At 40.4% G+C, this 14,726-nt stretch overlaps 1 protein-coding gene across 3 annotated transcripts in view; it reads left to right on the forward strand.

Moving 5' to 3' along the window:
• The window catches only part of LOC126480701 (histone-lysine N-methyltransferase, H3 lysine-79 specific), a 206,108-nt gene that overhangs the window by 188,247 nt on the left and 3,135 nt on the right, over nt 1–14,726 (forward strand). For 2 of the 3 annotated variants that reach the window (XM_050103945.1, XM_050103946.1), the window contains one exon: nt 11,757–12,704. In XM_050103945.1, the coding sequence (XP_049959902.1) occupies nt 11,757–12,704 (948 nt within the window). Of the gene's footprint in view, nt 1–11,408; nt 11,504–11,756; nt 12,705–14,726 lie in introns of those variants that run through there. The other variant, XR_007587454.1, reaches the window with a different exon arrangement.

The following is a 14,726-nucleotide window of genomic DNA, read 5'->3' on the forward strand; positions in this document are numbered from 1 at the left end:
CTCGTGGTTGGCCAGCCACTGTAATCTGCTTTCATGTTTTACTCTCTTCTGTTTCTAGCCTCTCTCTCTGTTGTTTTCTTGTCCTCTTTTGTTCCTTTTAGTGTTTGTTGCCTTCTCTTTGTTCTTGTGGTTTTCCCTTTCTCTCAGTTTTGTGTTATATGTTTCGTCTGTTTTCTTCACACACTTGTGGCATTATTTTATTAGGAACAAGGGATGGATGATGTCGTAGTTTGGTTCCTTCCCCCACCTTTAAACCAACCAATCAACTTCCGTAGTCGATTTGCACCTGTTTCGTACAGAGGATATGATTAGTGTCTGGGCTTCCGTCTTCTCGACGAGGATCGTAATCCTCGACATTGTAAGTGATGTCCAAGGAGCGACGAGGAGTACAGTGTGGCCTGAAGTAGCACTTAGTAACTTTTCCGGTAGTTCCTTATTCTGCCTAGGTTTGGTGTTGTAGGATTCCTGGACGTCTTGGTCTATATACAGCTAGCTACCGTACTTCTTCAGTCCTAGTGATGAGGTATTTCGTGTTTTCATCTCGAGTATTGTCCGATTGAAACAGTAATTGTACGTGGTGTTGTTTCAGCCTCATGATCGTGGAGCAGAAAGGACAGTGTGACCCCTGTAATATCTTGCTTCACTGTGCTGTACATATACGAATGTCATGACGGGTAGTATTATATCCTAATGTCTGTCCAACATTGGTGTATGTCGAGAGTGTTTCTACCCGCATCTTTTTAAAGCACTCTTTGAGGTGTTTGTCTTTGGACAGTAGGCTGTTGGTGATATTGCAGTGTGGAATTTTCTCTGATACTAATCCTGACTAGAAAACTTATTCGCACTATAGAACATCACATGGGAAGCTCTGTGCTCCAAAATGACATATTCTACAAGAAAATATACCATTTATGGAGCTTTGACATTCAGCACATCTTTAGCGACAATGTAGTGGGTGATGTAGGCAATGCAGAGTCTAGTTTGTCAACTTCAGGAACCTCTCAGAGAGGTTGATTCCAATTCGATAGAATAGCACTGCTGCAGGCAGGATTGGCATTTTATGCCCCAGAAGTAATTATGGCATTGGGTTCTGTAGTTGACATACCTTACAGTGGATTAAATAGTGTCCAATGGATCAGTAGAGAGCTGGCCTTCAGATTTGGTCTAACGTTTTTTCAAGTCCAAAGTGACTAGAAGTTGGGGAATTTTGGAAATCTTCAGGATCAATGGCCACAGATGAGCTAGCATGTTGAGCAACCAGTTCCTCATGTTCTGTTTATTAATTGCAATCCTCCTTCAGTCATTGTTTGGATCCATTTTGTATGCCGTTGTAACATTGTACTCCTGAATCCTCAGTGCCCATCTTGCCGTTTGTCCTGTCTGATCCTTCAGGCTAGTTAGCCAACCAGTATAGAGAATGGTGATCCATCACGATGACAAATAGTTCACCACATAAATATGGCTAGATGTTGTTGATGGCTCAAATAACTGTAAGGTACTCTTTCTCAGTTGTAGAATAATTCATCTTGGACTTCGAGAGAGCTTATGCGTATGTGAGTAATCACCTTTTCAGCACCTCCCTGAATGTGTACTATCCGAAAACCACTATTATCATTGTCAAGTTCTGTCTCAGCATTCTTGTCATACAATGCTAGAAATGTAGATGATGATAGCACCACCTTAAGGTCAAGGAAGGTACTGTCTTGCACCTTGTTCCAGGAGAATTTAAAGACTTCCTACAGTAGTTCTTGAATGGGTGTGCCTCAGTACAGAAGTCCTTCATCTGTTACCGGTAGTACAACCCATTCCACGAAAATGTGACACATCATGTATTTTCCAGGGAATTGGAAAAACTGTGATTGATTTTATTTTCTGGATTGGGATGCATTCCATCGCCATTCACCAGGGTTTTTACTTTCTGGGCAATGAGAGTCACTGTTTCTGTTTCAGGTAGAAACATGCAGTCTGAACACACTTAAAGACGGCTGTCAGTAGCTTGGGTGTTCTTCAGAGGTCTTTGAAACAACATTGCCAGATAGCAAAGAAAAAAACGTCAATTTAAGGTGTAGAAGCACATTGTTTGTCATACGTTTGAAGGTAGCTGGAGCAACACACAGTCCAAAATGCATCACTTTAAACTCAGAGGCTATCAGGAGGTACGAAGGTGGTCTTTCCATGGTCAACCTCAATATGACAGTAGCCTGTCTGCATGTCAATAGTTGTGAAATTCTTTGTACCTTTCCAGTAGTCCAGGTTGATGACAACCAGTGCACAGCAATGAATTGATATCATTCTTCATGGTTTTTTCACTCATTTGTAGACAACACAGAAATGCCATGTGCCATCCTTCTTCACCAGAAGGACAACAGGAGTGTGCCGAGGACACTCTGAAGGCTCAATGATGTCATCTTGCAGCAGGGTCTCCACTTTCTCTCAGGTTATCAGTCATTCAGCTGGTGACACTCTGCACGAGCAAAGGCTAATTGGTGGATGGTCCCCAGCATTGTTTACAATTGGCTGCTTGATCTGTCTTTTCTCCATTCCAGATCTCAAGGCATAAAAAAACTGATGCAGAATGGCTATCGGTCACTGATGTTTTTCATCTGTCAGGTTAGATCTTGTTGACAGTTTGATAGTAGTTTCCTCCCCTGAATTGTCTGTAGTTGTAACAGAGCATGATTTGTCTACGGTGGGACTAAGCTGCCCTTCCTGGACTGGTTCAGCTATCGCTATCGCCACACACACACACACACACACACACACACACACACACACACCCTCTTCTGGGGATAAGTTGTGGCTGATTGTGACAGTGATACAAAGTGCTCCTCAAGTAGTCTCAACCGTTATGATCATCACTGGCATCTGTGTTTCTTTAGTGAGCCTGTACAGCTTTTCACAACTGACAAAAGCTTCAGATTTTAACTATACATCTCGACCGCCGATGGATAAAGTAGTTGTCAGTGGCAAATGACCACCTAGAGAAGTTTATGTGTGTGTGCTCATTGGTACAGCTTTGTCAGTCTGGAGCTCTGATCACCCACAGTCTATAACCGCTTATAATGCCTGCAAGCAGTCTGTCCCATCTGAGAATAATGTCATGACTATGTTGTGTTAAAATGACAATTTCGAAGGGCTGTGTAGTGTCATTGATAGCTATTCATGCAATTCGTGTTCTTATCGGCTGGACAAGTTTCCTGTTTGCAACCTTCAGCACAGTTGCTTTAATATTTCTTTAGCTGGTGACAACAAGCATTACACATTACAGAAATGGAAGCCCAAGTTGACTTAGCACGTCAATTGGTTCACTGTTATCGGTGAAACTTCCTGTTTACTTGGTAACTGTTGTCCAAGCACAATTGTCATCTGTGGGGGCCACATCTCCATAGATGGTTACCTAACATAGTACTCCTGAATTCAACAGCTAGACGAGTGGCCGGTTCCTATGTGGGGTAATGGGGAATGGCTGCGTCGCGTTGGAGAGCAACATTGTTGTCTGTAGTTGACTGGCTAGAATAGGACTGTTGTAGAGTACTAGCCCACGAAAGGTAAAGGTCCCGAGTTCAAGCCTTGGTGTGGCACACAGTTTTAATCTGCCAGGAAGTTTCATATCAGCATACACTCCGCTGCAGAGTGAAAATCTCATTCAGGACTGTTGTAACGGCTGACGTCTTGTGGCATAATACATTATAACTTCGATTTTAAGTTCTCTTATGTTACGTTTTTCGCAATTCTACATCATAAATTTGTCTCTCTGTGAAAAAGCCCTAAGATCGGTCCTAAAAATTACCCGACTTTACATTTCTTCTAGTAAGGTCTACCTCGATTCCAAGAACGTACTCAACATTGTCCTGTTTTCTTCCTGTAGATATCACATCAGTGTGACTGAAGGAGTTACAAGTGCCACAAAAGACAGGTGGTTCGCACCACAGGTAGTGGCAGAGTTATGGGAATATTTTAGGCCGTTGTGGAGAGGGGAGACGTGACAGAGAAAATGCTGACATAATACATGATTTGTGTTGGCAACACAACCTGCAACATTTAGTTTCACCGCGCAATTATGAAAATTATGATAAATCTACAGCTAGATTGCAGGGGTAATGGAAAAACAAGACAGTTTTCCACAAGGAGCTGATATGACGAAGGGGCCCAGTCCGCACATTTTCTTCTGCCACATATAACTCTGTCTCATCTTTCTGCATGTAATTCCTATGTACTGTGTTCAGCAACAATTTCAATCGTCCACCTCATAAATTCAAACACTGAGATTTGAAGAATATGCTCAGTCATAATCGAGAAAACGTTCCCCTTTTCTGGCTAGTGAAGTCTTATTGGCTGGCGACTTGTTAAGTTACCCAATAGCCAGTTGAGCCACCGCACCACACTAAGACTTGTAAAATGAGCTCACTTCCTGGATGTGTGGAGAAGGGGACTGGCCATTCAATGACGAGAGTGCAGGTAGGAGTGAAGCATTTTGTGACATCTGAAAATGTAGTTTTTGTGCAGATAATGTGCTATGACAGAGATGCCACATGGAGAGAGACGGTTTTTGATAGCACACCTTAAAGACTTTCGTGCTCCAAATCTGACGCAAAACTGTTTCTCTCATCGAGCCTAAAATAACACTTTATAACAGCACAAAGTTCATCATTAAACAGATGTCTGCATTTATGCTTATGGTTTAACTGCTCAGCTGCTTAGCTGCTGTGATGTTTGTGGTTGAATTCAACATATTCATCAATTTTTGCATTTTTTCTGGCTGAGCACAAAGGGTGCTTTCTCAAAGACACATGTTTTGAACATATACTTTGTGGTTGTAGCATGTTAGAAAATAGCTTGATTACCTTGTACCAAGATACCAATTTCAATTTTTTGGTGAGGTTTTACGTGCTGTTACACATCTGTGATTTTTTGAGAACTAATTAAATTCTTTACCACAAATTATTGTATCAACATTGCATTGTACATCTAATTTCTTTCACTTACACAGATCTTATACAAAGTGTTGGGCTGGATTGCGATTTTTAATCTTATATGCCAATTACATGTGTTTTTGCTCATATTTTCAGGGTTTAAACATTTTCCTCAATTTTGCTTTTTTAGGTCTGTAAATGTAAAATAGGGGTTTCACTGTAATCCTTGAACACACTTATGCATTCTCTGGAGTAGCGCATGACATGTCCAGGGCCTCCACAGGGTGCTCTACTTGGTGGAGGAGTCGGTTTTAACAAGTTGGTCGTATGATGGGTTGTCATGTTGTGACATACTTTACTAGAAGATTTTGGTGCACATCTTGTGCAACTCCTCGAATGTGAGATTTTATCGACATCAGTTATGTCCAGATTCATGAGCAAAGAGCCAACACATTCTTTATGTATGACTGTGTTGTTTAATTCTTCTGCCAAAAGGACTTGCCGTTGATTGACGCCAAATGTTTTCTTCACTCCAGCCTGTCCCAGCTGTTGAGCTTCTCTTTGTTGTTTTCAAACTACTGTTAGCTGTGCCATCCAAGTAAAAGTATACGTTTGCTAAAAACATAATGTCATCCCACCATTTGTGTGTGACAACTAGGTCGAATTCATTCAGCCATTTCACCGGGTCCCAACTGCCATCTCCGGAAAACACTGATGGATGCCAGCTATGCAGGTGACTTACTCCTCATATTCCAGTTCCTGTCCATGTAGGCAACAAATTTTACGTTGCCTAACTGGAACCGTGGTGATGTAGGTGTCTCAAAGTATCCAGCATCTCCACCAAACAGTATCCCTCATAACCACACTCAAGTTCTAACCCCAAACCAGGTCATCAGTGAAGCACAAAACTTACAACAGAAAACATGTTTATTATGAACAACAGTCTACAACTGGAATACAGTTGACCTCCTGAGCAGATATTCCAGAATGCTGCTGTTTATACACACATTGAATATTCGAGAGTATACAAGTATTTCAAACATAAGATATTTCAAGAAAGTTTCAGAAAATATAATTGCTGGTGGTCAGGTTTGAACAGGTGGCCCGCAGCACATTACCCAGTGAAGTTAACCTTATCACTACACTGCAGGTACCACAGGTTGTGGTGCTGTTATATTACAGTATAACGTGCCTGCCTCAATAATAGTGTCTAGTTTAGAATGTGTGAGATACTCATTACTTCACCCAAAGCTTATTGCCCTTTGCCTCATCACTGAATTTAGTAATTTTTAAATTATATGATGTTTTTAATTGCATTGTTTCATAATCATCAGTGGCCATCATTGTTTACATTGCTGTAACCTTTGTGTGTTACACTATAATACACATGAAATTTTTATTATTATTATTATTGTTGTTGTTGTTGTGGTCTTCAGTCCTGAGACTGGTTTGATGCAGCTCTCCATGCTACTCTATCCTGTGCAAGCTGCTTCATCTCCCAGTACCTACTGCAGCCTACATCCTTCTGAATCTGCTTAGTGTACCCATCTCTTGGTCCCCCTCTACGATTTTTACCCTCCAACACTAAATTGGTGATCCCTTGATGCCTCAAAACATGTCCTACCAACTGATCCCTTCTTCTAGTCAAGTTGTGCCACAAACTTCTCTTCTCCCCAATCCTATTCAATACCTCCTCTTTAGTTACGTGATCTACCCACCTTATCTTCAGCATTCTTCTGTAGCACCACATTTCGAAAGCTTTTATTCTCTTCTTGTCCAAACTAGTTATCGTCAATGTTTCACTTCCATACATGGCTACACTCCATACAAATACTTTCAGAAACGACTTCCTGACACTTAAATCTATACTCGATGTTAACAAATTTCTCTTCTTCAGAAACGATTTCCTTGTCATTGCCAGTCTACATTTTATATCCTCTCTACTTCGACCATCATCAGTTATTTTGCTCCCTAAATAGCAAAACTCCTTTACTACTTTAAGTGTCTCATTTCCTAATCTAATTCCCTCAGCATCACCCGACTTAATTTGACTACATTCCATTATCCTCGTTTTGCTTTTGTTGATGTTCATCTTATATCCTCCTTTCAAGACAGCTCTTCCAAGTCCTTTGCGGTCTCTGGCAGAATTACAATGTCATCGGTGAACCTCAAAGTTTTTACTTCTTCTCCATGAATTTTAATACCTACTCCGAATTTTTCTTTTGTTTCCTTTACTGCTTGCTCAATATACACATTGAATAACATCAGGGAGAGGCTACAACCCTGTCTCACTCCTTTCCCAACCACTGCTTCCCTTTCATGCCCCTCGACTCTTGTAACTGCCATCTGGTTTCTGTACAAATTGTAAATAGCCTTTCGCTCCCTGTATTTTACCCCTGCCACCTTCAGAATTTGAAAGAGAGTATTCCAGTTAACGTTGTCAAAAGCTTTCTCTAAGTCTACAAATGCTAGAAACGTAGATTTGCCTTTTCTTAATCTTTCTTCTAAGATAAGTCGTAAGGTTAGTATTGCCTCACGTGTTCCAACATTATTATTATTATTATTATTATTATTATTATTTTATTCAGCTGTAGTCATGTAGTTTCTGGAAGGGAAAAAAGGTTTATCTGCCAAATTACCAGTGACAGTTACCCAATACCTTCTCATTGCTTTTGTTGATGTTCATGGCAGAACAGTTGACAAGTGAATTAAAACGCAATGTTTCATTACCAGATGATCATGATAGAAAATTTTTGGCATATTTACATGCACAGCTTGTCTAGAAATGAACTAATTGAGAACAGTGTCGTGTAACTGTAAAGACACTGTGTGCTGTTCAGGAGTTCATTTAGGTGAAGAAAACCTCTTAGTTTTTTTTTGTTAGAGTTGATGTGATGGTGAAATGATTTTTACAACAACTAGGAATATTTCTGTTCCCTGAAGTTGCTTAGATGCAGGTAGAGAACGAATGTGGCTCCTCAAATTGGCACCATTGGACACCTAGTACAATAATTACGCCTTTTCTACAAAAATTGTCTCCCTCCTCACTAGAACATTACGTACTCCCCCTCTTATTGATCACACATTTGTTTACAAATTGGTTATGGCCGGCTTGTAGGACAGTCCTACAATTGTCAGATTTGATCCTGACACAAAAAGAAGTGAAACATCCACTACAGAGCTGCAAGATCATCATATTTATGTGTTATGGTTACCAGTGTTTAAAACATACCACGTCCAGACGCTGCCATTGGAAAGTGTGGCAGTTAAACAGAACGCAATCTGCGATACAAAGTCTAAAATTGATTTTAAAAAGCCCTTTGTGGAAAAGATACTCTTCAGTTGCGGCTCTTTTAAGACATATCAATTTAAATTAATGTGTATAACAATAATGGAAATTCCTGGACCCTCATACTTCCAATCCCATTACCACCAGACTACTTGTTAGCCACTGTGGATGCAGTATCGTAATACGCCAACATCCACGGCCTTGCTGCTATGGAACACTACATTTCCCTGTGGTGATCTGATATCAAACCCATCACCTCTTTCTTGATTTGTAAACAAATATGTGGTACTGCCATGGATGCTCGCAATGCACCATTCTGTGCCAACTTATTTGTGATCCATGTGGAGGAATCGTTTCTATACAGTCAGCACCTAAAATCCCTTATCTGTTTCAGATTCATTGATGATATTTTCATGATCTGGACTCGTGGCACCTTTGCTCTTTCCTCTGTAACCTGAATACCTACTCTCAAATCCACTTCACCTGGTCCTTTCCAACTCAACGAGCCGCCTTTCTGGGCGCCAATCTCCACCTCTCAGGTGGTTTTAGAAATACATTTGTTCATATTGAGTGTACCAACTACTGACAGCACCTCCACTGTGACGCGTTCTCAGTCAAAAAGTCTCTTTCGTACAACCTCGTCACCTGTCGATGCCACATCTGCAGTGGAAAGTGGGAGTTGCCAGAATATGCCGATAATCTTACTAGAGCCTTTATTGGCAGACAGTATCCTACTGAGCTCGTCCCTAAACAGATCTACAATGCCGTCGCCTACTCTAAACCCAGTAAACCTGGTAACTGGCACTCCTCTGATCACCTAATATCGCACTTGCCTTGTAAATCTCAGACACATCCTTGACTACCTCTCCTCACGCCCTAAGATCACGGGTATCCTACCCAGAATGCTACCCTCATCAACCAAAGTTGTGTTCGGCTGTTCACCTAACCTGCAGAATATCGTCCACTGATCCTGCTCCCAATCCTGCACCTCACAACTCATTCACTTGTGGCAGATCCAGGTGCAAGACTTGTCCCACACATCCGTCACTTATTAGTAATTATTTACCCGAGAAAAAGCAGGGCCACGCGTGGAAGCAGAAGTGTTACATATCAACTATGTTCCAATTACTGTACAGCATTTTTTTTAGGCATGACAAGTAACCATCTGTCTACTCACACAAATGACGACAACCAAGCTGTGGCAAATTACAGACTTGACCGTCCAGTTGCCCTACAAGCTGCACATCACAGCATGAGTAACTTAGACAGCTGCTTCACTATGCAGATAATATGGACAATCCATTTTAGCGCAAATATACTCACTGTACTCTATTTGTCTTGTCCTGCAGTCTTTGAGTCATGTGTCAAAAGACCAGTACCTCCTCCTTTCTTGCTTCCCCTCCCTCCCCTCTCTCTCTCTCCCCGCCATCCCTCAGTGACCCCCCTCTCTCCCTCCCCCCTCAACACCACTCTCTCTCTCTCTCTCTCTCTCTCTCTCTCTCTCTCTCTCTCCACCCTCCCCCTCCACCCCCCTCTTCCGCTCTCCCCCGTGTGTGTGTGTGTGTGTGTGTGTGTGTGTGTGTGTGTGTGTGTGTGTGTCAATATCCTTAATCTGAATGTGCACATCTCTAATGACGTTTTTGTGAAACCCCAATCTTTCCTCCTCCTGCCATGACCTTTACTTCTATTCTGTCTTTACTTTGTTTTCTGGAATATTGGAGCCTGCATATGAGAGATATTCTTTCCTCTGAAAAAATAATTTTTTACACTGTTGAAATAACATTGTTACCTATTTAGTATGCACCAACAGTTAATTAAGACTTTCGTTAGAATCTCGAAACTGCTGGGAGATTAAGTGGCGCACATCTGCAGCACCTAGTTAGCTGTTACCTGCACCGAACTACACTTCATGCATAAAACAGGCACTCAAACTTTTGTTGTTGTCATGCTGTCATTAGTACTTCACTCTTAATGCAAATGGAACTAGAAAATGAGGATTACACTGTTTGTAGCATGTTATTCTTCTTCTGCATCTGTTGTTTGTATATCCAGTCTTCTGCCTGAACATCATAACACCATAGCGTTACTTTTCAGTTCCTTTTCAAATTTTTATTCTTCCATTCATTTATTGCCCAGTTTTTAAACTAATGCCATTTAAGTAGCCTACTTTGGATGTTTCCTAGCTGGTGCTGATTTCAGTGATTTTCACATCAACATAGATTTATGCTTCACTTAAGGATGCTTTGCTCATTTAGTAATAATTATTGTTTGCGAGTGCTACTAGCATTTGTTAGCAGATCTTGCAAGTTTTGTGTTATGCATATTTTCCTTTGCATTAACTTACCACTGTTAATTATATGGCAACACTGTGCTTCCATTAATGGATCACAAGAATGCTTTCAGACTGCAGCACATGTTTATACTAGGCTGTTTCTTTTTTTTACCTCCTCCCCCTCCCTACATTTCCCTCTCTTTTCATATCTATCCCCATCTGTACCTAATACTAGTGTGAAGTAAATTTGTTGCTTAATATCTCAAGGACACAACATTATTCAAAACGGAAGAAAATGGCGTGGATCATACTATGTGCACCTACATTTGTTGCCCCCCCCCCCCCCCCTCTCTCTCTCTCTCTCTCTCTCTCTCTCTCTCTCTCTGTGTGTGTGTGTGTGTGTGTGTGTGTGTGTGTGTGTGTGTGTGTGTGTGTGTGTGTGTGTTTTTTCCCCCCTGAAGTAATCGTAAGTTGTTCGTTTCTCTTGGTACTATGAAATTAGTTTGGTTTAACCAACTTGGTTAAGGAATCGTGACTTACAAGAACTTAAGGCGATATTGCAGTGTCTGCCTGGAACTTCAGTAGGTTCTTAATGTTTTGTATGTTCCTCTAAGTTTTGTTTATGTTTGGAGAATGCCACAAGGCTTAATTGACATTCTCAGTACTCTAATTCAGGCAGAGCTACCAGTAAACAGCCTAAAGGATACTGAGAAATATCTGATTCATGAGGACTATTCTTTGCAGTGTAATATGTTGCTCAAACTGGTTTCCAGTTGTGATTCGAATATCAAAGTACGAATATCAAAGGTGCACGTATCGTGGCACATCGGTTTGGGTATGTTAAGATACTGGTGCACTAAGGGAAAGGAAACCTTTGCTTTTTAGTGTTCATGCTATTTGTGTGTGATTTGTAATACTGCTTTTGCATTCGTAGGCACTGTCTTGTCACGTCAGTCTGGTGTGCACAAATGTAGCTAGTCACTAGTAGGCTCGATCGCTTTTTAGGAATGGGGCAAACTAATGGTTTAGGTAAGTAAGGAGGCTTTAAACCATACACTATTTATAATATAGCAAACATCTTCAGCACCATCAGCTTCTGGGTTTCTTTTTTCTAGTCATTTTTATGTATTGCCATATACGTTAAGAATTTGCACGTATATTGATATAAACTGGGTGGTGACGGTAGCATGTTTCGAAAAATCATTTGTCAAATTGTTAATTAAATTAGCATTTCGTTCTGTACAATTAATTCTGTATGTTTTCAAATCTTGTTGTCTCACAGAAATGGACGAAGAGGAGGCTGATGGTAGGAAAGTGGACAAATGGCAGGACAAAATAAGCAGCGGTTTCGACAGATTGATGTCTTTTGCCTCGACAGAATTAGACAAACGCCGCCGAAGTACAGAAGGATCTTCACCACGTGCCGGAGATGTAGCCGCCAGCTGTAACACCAGTCCAGACAGTGGAATCGGACATGGCGATCCTCCTCAGTTACCTTCGACTCTTCCCAACACTTCGACAAAAAAGCGCTCTCTCGAAGTTGGAGGATCAAGTCCAGGTCCAAAGATGCCACGGCTGTTTAAAACGCCGACCTCAAAACCTTCACCGGATCGAGCTGGGAGGGATTCTCCACCTGTATTGGAACCACCTCTTGTAGAGGACACAGCCGGTCCTCCACGGACACCGTCACCATCTTCTGCTGATGAACCTCCGCCTGTATCTACGGGACCTTCCTTCAGTCCTGCCCCCCTAGACGGTCCTTACAGTCCAGTGTCCGTAACGAGTGTTCCTCTAACTAATGGCGAATCCTGCAGCCCACCTCCAGCTCTGCCACCTTCTGTCCCAATCAGGTACCATCGCTCGGAACATGGTGATCACAAGTCTAGAGCAGACCACCATTTCAAGAAAAAATTCTTTCACAGAGAGAACTGGACTTCCAGCAATCACTGGCAACATAATGCTCCTCCAGCAGGGCACCACAGTCACCACCACAAAGGGAAATTCAGACCCAAAGGGAAAGATTGGGAGTGGCACGGGACTAAAGGACACCATATGTCAGCAGGCATAACCCCAGATTTCTCCATCCCACCACCACACCTTGTTAATACCTCCTTACCTCCACCCTACCATCCGCATCACAGACACAGCTCCAGGTATCGCGGTCATCAATCCTGGGAGCGATACGGAGGCTCCCACGATGGAGCTGGCCCCGATTCGTCAATTGACCCAGGTAGGCCCCTCAGTTTCTCACTAAATTTTTAAGAATTGTAATTCGAGAAAGTAAGATGATGTATATCTCTTGTACCATTGTGTTACTCAGTATTTGTACTGTTTGGTAAGCACATGAACCTGCCTGTTCCTTCTTTCTGTGCTTCTAGTCCTGCTAAACCACATATACCCAATTCCATGTGGCAATTATTTCTTTTTGTTTATCATCTATTATTCTTGTTGAATACCTGACTGTACCAGTGCTGAATGTAATATTTATATTCTATATGCTAAAACATTTTTGTTTTAGATCTTCTAAGCCAGAATTAACAGATGAACTAATATTTATAAATTTGGTATGTTTGATCTTATCCAATCCTTTGATAGTGCATAAATTATAAACAACGTATTTTATGCTTTTGCTTGTGGACTAGCAAAGCATTTGCTTTCCAGTTACTCTCCCACATGTGAGTTGAACATCTTTGCAGACTTTGTTGTCTCAAAATTGTCCTCCAGTTGCTGCAACCATTGAGTCAATGCTGTTTTTTGTGTCTTAGTTCCAGTCAGTTGTTAATAACAAACTGTGAGTGTGCTGAGTCTTTAATTCTGGTTGTCGTTTTCATATTTTTAAAATCTTTATTACTTTTATGTGTAAAGGTTAAGCAAAATCTGATGCTAGTGGCTAAAATTTCAATGTTGAAAAGGAGAGATCCCCAGCAGTGGGATCGACTTTCTGAAATCTTCTACAAGATGATGTATTTTAAGGTGTCTGGTATCACACCCTGTAGCCATTCACACTGGTGGGCTAACGTTTGCGAGTACTTGACCAAAAAGGAAAAAACAAAATTGGCCATTTTGCATGATGTTCTGCAACTGTGCTAGTAATAAATATTAAGTATATCGATTGAACAGCGTAATCGTTAGGTATAGGTCTCCCATGCAAAAGGTTGTCTGTTCAAAACTAATGAGGTGCTATCCAAATTTCTATTTTTAAACCTTCATAAAAATGACCGTGGTCTTTATTTTTATTCAGTTAATGGGGTTAAATGTAATTTTTTCATTACTTTTCCTATGTCACATCATTTTACTCACCATTTTAACTTTTTCCATTGTTTTCGTTTCCTTATCATTCTTTTTCCACGTGAATCTTTGTTCATTTGAATTTAATTTTTTATTTATCTTTCATAATATTTAAACATTTGAAACTGTGGATGCATTGGTGAAAAAACAAAAGGTGAAATAACCTGTTTATATTGACTGTGCAGTGTTGTCAAACCTGTGTTTTTCCTTACAGTAAGTATTTTGGATTGTAATCTTCAAATGAAACATTAAAAATGAACTGTTATTGCACTATCGATAAAGGAGCTTGGATCAAGATTTAAACGAAAGAAGGGTATTACAAATATAACAAAATTCAAGCGAAACGACGAATGAAAACAATGAATGCAATAACATGGACAAAAGTATAGGATGATAAAACAGTAGAAATTGAATTGACCTTAATACATAAAAATAATTAAAATCACTTGAACAAAGATTCCAGTTAAAAAAAAAGTTAGGAACAAAATGAGAGCAATTGAACAAATAAATAAGGTGATTAAAATGATGTGTTAAAGCAATAGAAATTTAAAGTTACATTTAACCCAACTGATTGAATAAAAAAATGACCAAAGTCAAATTTCGATAAAGATTTAAAGACAAAAATTTAGAGAGCACCTAATGAGATTTCCTTGTGATTTTCGTTCACATATTTTAAAATAAACCAATTCCCAGTTCTTTTTAATATTTTTATTTTATTTGTGTTCTTAAGTGTTGGTGTACTTGAATCAAAGTAAGAAAGTTTAAAGTGGAAAGCCTTAACAGTAAAAGGAAATGAAACAGATAATTTGTCAGTCAGTCTTCCATTTTATTCAAGTAAACAGTAATAATTGTTGAAGAAACTAAAGGCATTTGAACTGACAGTGTTTTGCATGGAGGCCAAAGCCTTAATCATTACACTGTGCAACCAATCTGTTGCACGTTACTCTTTCACAGCTGTAGAACA

Source organism: Schistocerca serialis, chromosome 5 (assembly GCF_023864345.2).
Source record: "Schistocerca serialis cubense isolate TAMUIC-IGC-003099 chromosome 5, iqSchSeri2.2, whole genome shotgun sequence".
Lineage (NCBI taxonomy): Eukaryota > Metazoa > Arthropoda > Insecta > Orthoptera > Acrididae > Schistocerca > Schistocerca serialis.